Source organism: Nyctibius grandis, chromosome 16, assembly GCF_013368605.1.
Source record: "Nyctibius grandis isolate bNycGra1 chromosome 16, bNycGra1.pri, whole genome shotgun sequence".
Lineage (NCBI taxonomy): Eukaryota > Metazoa > Chordata > Aves > Nyctibiiformes > Nyctibiidae > Nyctibius > Nyctibius grandis.
In genome coordinates, this window is record NC_090673.1 from 6,321,892 (window position 1) to 6,328,870 (window position 6,979).

The 6,979-nt window shown below is 60.8% G+C and overlaps 1 protein-coding gene across 1 annotated transcript; it reads left to right on the top strand.

Annotated features, from left to right (window-relative positions):
• Positions 1-262: 262 nt before the first annotated feature.
• On the top strand, positions 263-6,054 carry LOC137670829 (ectonucleoside triphosphate diphosphohydrolase 8-like). The gene is made up of 10 exons (XM_068413936.1): positions 263-377; positions 675-812; positions 1,467-1,584; positions 2,220-2,370; positions 2,558-2,717; positions 2,846-3,076; positions 4,090-4,353; positions 4,745-4,855; positions 5,169-5,306; positions 5,663-6,054. Exons 2-10 carry the CDS (start codon positions 687-689, stop codon positions 5,870-5,872), a joined length of 1,509 nt encoding a protein of 502 aa, XP_068270037.1. The 5' UTR covers positions 263-377; positions 675-686; the 3' UTR covers positions 5,873-6,054.
• The last annotated feature ends 925 nt before the right edge of the window (positions 6,055-6,979 follow it).

Genomic DNA, 6,979 nt, shown 5'->3' on the forward strand with positions numbered 1-6,979 from the left:
GGGACCCATCTCCATGGCCAGTGACCCCTGTCCCCACAGCCAGGGTCCCATTCCCCGGGGTGGTGCAGGCAGAGGTGCAGGCAGGCCGGGGTGCTGCCCCAATGCAGGCAGCGGCTGCCGCCGTGCGTCCCCGCTCCCCGTGCTGTGCCGCAGGCAGCGCCAAGCTCCCGCCCCAGGCTGGCCGGGGACCCAACCCGGACATCCGAGGCCAGCACAGGCTTTACTTTCGCTTTGCATTGCTCGGCGGGGCTGGGTGCAGGCAGGGCTGGGGGCAGGCAGGGCTGCCCTGAGGCCATTCCCGGGGGGACAGAGGCAGCCACAGGCTCTGCCAGCTCCAGGCACCTACACCTGAGGACGGAGGGGTGCTGCTGGCACAGGTATGGTGGGACCCAGCCGGGATCGTGGCCACCCCCTCCCCAAGGGCTGGGCAGGAGGGACCCTTCGCCCCTGCCCTTTCCTGGGAAGGGAGCTGCCGGCGGGCAAGCACCCAGGGTCAGCCCACGGCGTTGCTCTGCTGCCGGCCAAGGGGCAGGTTCGTGGTCTCCACACCCGGCTGCTCCGTGTCCCGGGGGGTCGTTTAGGGGACGTGCAGTTCCCGAGCTGCCGGGAGAAGTGGACCCCGGGAGGGGCAGGTGGGTTGGGGCTGCCCTCACGAAGACCATCCCTCCCCACAGCCCAGTGCCGGGATGCAGACGCACCTGCTCAGGGTGCTGGGCTGGAGCTCGGTGGCCGTGCTGGGAGTGCTGGGGGTGGCCGTCTTCCTCCTGGTCCTGACCCCAGCGAAGGATGCTGCCCTTCCTACAAGGAACAAAGTAGGTGCCTGATGGAACTTGGGGGAGCCCGGGAATGACCACCAGCCCCTTTCCACCTCCCATCCCTCCATCAGCCCTGCCTTGCGAGTCTTCCCATAACCAGCACAGCTTTTCAGGGCTTAACCTGATCAAGGGAGCACTGGGCAGATCAACCACCCCCCCAAACCATGGTCCTGGCTCCTTGTTAAGGAAAGGAGAGAGAAGAGCAGCCATTCTCCTGGGGTTGCTCTGTCTTCCACCCCAGACACTTTCTCTTCTCTGATTTCAGACATCCAGAGCACATGGTGGGTTTACACCTCTCTCTCCTGTTGCTTTCTGCTGGCTTTTGCAGACTGTTAAAAAATAGTCAGGGTTTGTGAGGTTTGCCACTCCTGAAGGTCTGAGAGCCCTTTGGGACATGGCTGGATGCCTCCCTGCTCTGCAAATCACCCTGCTGCCCTGCACATCTTCCCTTGCTGAGCTGTAACTCCCTTGAACGGCTAAATCAGGGGCTTTAGAGGTGGAGTGGGGCTGCTAAAGGGAGGTTGGACGTGCAAACCTGTGCTGCTCGCATTCACGCATGGGAAGTGAGAGCAGAAGCTCTCAGAAACCCTCATGGCACTTCGGTGCAGCCTCGAGCGTGCTGTGACCCTGTGTCCCCTCTGCCTCTCCCAGTACGGTCTGGTGTTCGACGCTGGCTCCACACACACGGCTCTCTACATCTACCGGTGGCCCGTGGACAAGGAGAATGGCACCGGCATTGTCTCCCAGGTGGAGGCCTGCACCGTGTCCGGTGAGTGTGCCGGGATGTGTCTGTCCCTCTCTCCCAGCCTCCTGGATCGCTGTCCCAGACTCTCACAGCATCATCGGTGATCTGAGTCTTTGAGCCTTGTGGAAGAACCAAAGTAAAGTGTTAAGGGGGAGAGTTTGTACCTTAGGGAGCCCTACAGTAATTGGGGGATCCAGAGGTGGGTAAGGAAACTGACCCCGTTAGCACGGTTCCTGGCACCAGTCCAGCTTTGCAGCCGGTGGTTGTGCACAAACTCACAGCTTGGGATGCTGGATGTGCAGAGTTTGCTCCTTCTCCTGTGCAACAGCTTCCTTGGCTCTTCTTCCCACATCTCTTCACAGCTGCTTTCGTAACATGCAGCTTCTCATTCCCACAGGGCCTCCAAACACCTCTGCTGAAGTCCCTTAACGTTACTGGGTTTCTGCTGGGTTTTTGTATGCGGTTTCTCACTGCGCTTTTTGGTACCTGCATGGCACCAAACACAGCAGAGATTTGGGCTGGGACTGGGACATCTGGGTATTGCCAAGGGGCTCCAGAGAGCTTCCTGGGCCTGGGGAACAGGTGGACATGTACCCCCCACTGCTCTGTCCCTCCTGGGCGGCACAGAGCTCGCTCCATCATGGGGTGCCCTCTTGCAGGACCCGGCATCTCCAGCTACGCAGACGACCCCGCTGGGGCTGGAGACAGCCTGAAGCCCTGCCTGGACAAGGCCATGAAGGTCGTCCCAGCAGAGCAGCAGCGGGAGACCCCCACCTACCTGGGGGCCACAGCGGGCATGCGACTGCTGAGGTACCGGCACTGCCCGGAGCCGGCCACCTCTGACCCCTTCCCCACCACACGTTTCTGCATCATGGCCAGTGCAGGGGGCTGGGACAGGGGACTGGGGGCACAGGGGGCTGGGGGCACGGGGGGCTGGGGCACGGGGCCCTGCCATTGCCTCCTCCAGCCCGTGGTGTTTATCTCCTTCCCTGGGCAGGGAGCAGAACAGCACCAAGGCCCAGCAGGTCTTTGCTGAGGTTGCCAAGGCCATTGGCGAGTACCCTGTGGACTTCCGCGGAGCTCGGATCCTCACGGGGAAAGAGGAGGGCTCCTTCGGCTGGATCACCGTCAACTACCTGCTGGGGACCCTCGTGAAGGTGAGGTCTCAGGGAGGGGGCAGAGGGGATTCCCCACTCCCTGCCGTGCTGCGGTCTGGGCTGGGAAGCCGATTCGCCTGTGGTCGCCCTGTGCCAGGTCCCCGTGGGTAACTCCAGGTGCTGGGCAGTGCTCCTTCACAGGCCAGTGGACCCACCCACCGGCAGAGGATGCGGCTGGAGCTCTGGACCTCGGCGGAGCTTCAGCCCAGATCACATTCCTTCTTGGGACCACCATAGATGACAGCAGCACGAGAGCCCTCCTCAGGCTGTACGGGACCAACTACTCCATTTACACCCACAGCTACCTCTGCTACGGGCAGAAGCAAGCCCTGAAGATGCTGATGGCATCTTTACACCAGGTAACCACCTCCAGCCTTGTGCTCCTCCGCTGCAGCCTGAGCCCCGATCTCACTGGTCTGAGCAGACTGCACCCACTGGGTGTGACGGCCGCTGGGCTCGGTGCCTTTGTGCAAGCACCACTGAGGATGGTGGATACAACAGGGCCACCATGGCAGGAGCCATCCCAGGGGTGTCCCAACAGCAGGGCAGGATTGAGCCGAGATGGAGATGGACACCCCAAAACAGGATGCCTGACTGTGTGCTGCTGGGATGGGAGGTGCTCAGGGCTCCCGTCCCAAGGCCATCTTGCCCACCAGATCTCCATCCCTGTCCTGATGGAGGGTCAGCCCAGCCTCAGTCACAGGGGGCTGGAAGGACCCAGCCCTGGAGGAGGGAACCTGCTGGGTGCTGGGAGGTTGGGGAAGATGGAGCAGGATTTGTTAGCACCAGTCTAGTAATGAGTAAGTTCGTTTTATGGGAAGAAATCTGAACAGGCCGGTCTTCAGCAGCAGGCGCTGGGCATGGGAGAGTGAAGGGAGATGTTGCTGCACAGGGGGACCCTCATGTTCATCACTTGGCTGTGGGTTGAAGGCTCAACACCGGTTCATGCTGGTTGGAAGGGGCAAAACACCACATCCAGAGCGTGTTTCAGAGAGAAATGAGTGTCCATTTTGGTTTTGCTCAAATGGCTTCTCAGCCTTGGCTCTCCCGCTGAGTCTGGTGACACTAGAAAGGAAGAGTGGGGATGAAATGGGTCCACGCTCAGCACAGGGTGCAAACTCCCAAGGCCCTGGCCATGCGACCATCACTGTAGCTGATCCCTGACCATAGCGTGGTTGTGCCGTGCTTGTCCCCACGATTCTGTGCCTCAGCCCCATGGATGAGACCTCATGGATGGTGAGGCCAGCATGCTGGTGGGATGCCCGTGTCCTGTGTCTGGGTGTGGGAACAGGTGCTGTCTAGGGGCTGTTTCTCTCCTTTCCATCCTCATCCTCAGCGCCAGGGCAATGTTAACAGTTCCTGCTCTCTCCAGGGCAGTGCGTCTCCCCAGGAGATCTCACACCCCTGCTACCCCAAGGGATACCAGGAGAACATCACCACGGCAAGCCTCTACGACAGTCCCTGTGTCCATGCACCAAGCACACCCAGCCCTGCACAGGTCCTCACGGTGACGGGGACAGGGGACCCAGCAGCGTGCAGCACCGCCGTCCTGAAACTCTTCAACTTCAGCTGTGGGGCCAACAGGACATGCGGGTTCAACGGGGTTTATCAGCCACCCGTGCGGGGCCAGTTCTTTGTAAGGAGCCTCCGTCCCCGTGGCTGTGGTGGGGGTGTGGGGTTTTGGGGCTGGCGAAGACCCCAGGAAAACTGCTGTAGGAGAAAATCTGACTGGTGCCAGGGAGAACGGGTGCCCTGAAAGCTGGGACGTGCCCGGTGCAGAGAGACACGCAGGGCGCCCACGAGTGTGCCAGACAGCCCCTGACGGCTCCTGTCACAGCACCAACCTCTTTCGGTGTGGGGAGCAGTCCCAGGGCTCGCTCCCCACGGGTCGTTGCGCATCACTCTGCGGTGCTGATCAGAGAGGTGGCCTTAGGGACCCCTGCAGAGCACCCGGAGGGAGGGGCAGGGGGCTGGCAGGGGCCTGGGTGCTTCACTAACCTGCCGCCTTTGGTCTTACTCACCCACAGGCCTTTTCGGGGCTTTATCACAGCCTTCACTTTCTGAACCTGACTGGAGGGCAGTCCCTGAGCTCGGTCAATGCCACCATCTGGCAATTCTGCACCAGCACTTGGGGGAAGGTGAGATCCGGCCTAGGAGATGCCAGCCCTGCCCACGTTCCACCTGGGCGCTGGGCAGCCTGAGGGCTCATCTGCAGCCCATCCTCTGCTGTGCAGACGGCAGCTGGAGGGAGCTGGGAGGAGCACAAAGGTCTCTGGACAGGGAGAGCAGCCTGCAGCCTCCCGGGTCCTCCCTGCTCCCCAGGCCCAGGCACTCCTGGGTCTTTGCTCCCAGCTGGGGAGTGGGGAACCCAGTGGGGTTCCTCCCCGCAGTGTGGGTGCACCAAGCACTGCTCCGTGCTGGCAGCCCCCCGCTGCTCCTCCACCTCTGCAGGTGCAGAACGAGTTCCCCACCATGAACAGGACCCACCTCCGTGACGCCTGCGCAGCCAGCTCCTACGCCCTCACCCTTCTCCTCCAAGGCTACAAATTCAACCACACGACGTGGCCTAATATCCACTTCGTCCGGCAGGTAGGAAAGTGCCCAGCAGCCTCCAGCTTCCACACTTTGTGCCATGAAATGGCTCGTGCCCCCCTTGCCCCTTGCCCCTGCCCTGCCTGAATGGGGGATCAGGGGATAATGGGGCAGCATGGCCCACTGCCCGTGCCCAGGGCAGCTCACAGGCATCTGCTGGGACATCTGGCCTGGGCCATTTATGCTCTCCCCCAGCTTGTCTCACTAACAGAGTATCTGCAGCCCAAAGTGTGCACAGATACGGTGGCTGTGGAGCAGGACCTGGGGGTGCAACAGCAAAGGTCTTCTCCAGCTCTCCGGCTCACATGGCACTTTGCAGCTTTCACATCCCTCTTCCTGCTCTGTCTGCACAGGTCGCTAAGGTAGATGTGGGCTGGGCTCTGGGCTACGTGCTCAATCTCACCAACACGATTCCCTCGGAGACTCCTCAGAGAGTCGTAGGGCTCCGGAGAAGCAACTGGATAGCAGCCACAGTTTTACTGGCCATCATGCTCATCCTCATCTTCTGCCTGCTCACAATCACGTGCTGCCAGAAAAACTCCTCTGGTTATGAAAGTCTCTAGCAGCCCCAGCTCCAGAGGCTGCCGAAGCCACTTACTCCTGCTGCCGTGCTTGTGCGAGGAGCTGCAGACCGAGGAATCACCCCCATGTGTCCAGGAGCTGTGAACTTGTAATGTGGGGCACCTGTGTCCTGGCCTGGTGAGCTGGAACCAGCACAGGCTTTAAAAAATGCTCCCTGGAGCTGTGTGCTGTCTGCTTTTCCTTTCCCCTTGCTGCTGGTTGGAGATGCTCTAGGAGGGAGGGCACGGCCGTGTGGGGCAGGGGCTGAGCGCTGGGGGCGTGGGGACCACAGTGATGTGGGGTGGCTGGAGATGGTGGGTCAGGGAAGAGAGAAGGGGTGTCTGGTCATCACGGGGCTGGTTACAGCCTGCGGCAGATACCCCATGTAGGGCGGATGCATCCTGCCCCATCCTGGGGCAAGGGTCTGCATCGCCCACAGCCAGTGCCGGCCAGAGGGGCAGCGGCATTGGGGCTATGGGGGGAAGCTGGCCCAGTAGAGGGGGCGTGGGCTCTGCCCAGGACTGGGAAGCCCTGTGAGGTGGGGGATGGCAGCAGCCCACTGCTCTCCTGCATGAGGTTCCTCTCCAGTCTGGTTGCACCCCATGTCTGTGCCAGGCAAACATCTCACCCTCCCTTTCCAGCATATGGGGCGATTTGGGAATGCTGCCGGGACATGTCAGGGGCTGCTTCTGGGGGTCCCCTTACATTTTTGAGGAGTTCCACTAGTAGCCAGTGGATGGGTGAGGAAAGACACCCCGGCTCTTAGAAGGAAAAGGCCTGTCCTTGTGCCCTGCTGGCTCCTCTCCAAGGTCTGGCAGGCACTGCAAGGTCTCCAGGGTCATCTCCTATAGCACTGAGTGATGCTGACTCTCCCCTGAGTCCCTGTCGTCATCACCAGCCCTTACCTGGAAGGTGGAAACAATAAAATCGTAACTGTTCAGGAGCAAAGTAACAGGCATTTCCCCATTCGCTGCCTTTTACAATGTTTATTTGGATGATGAGAGCTGCAAGACTCTGCCTTTCTACAGAGACACCAAAGGTCAGCTCCTCGCTGCCGGGAGGCAAATAACAAGATGAATCATCCACAGGGCAGATACCAAAGGAGCAGA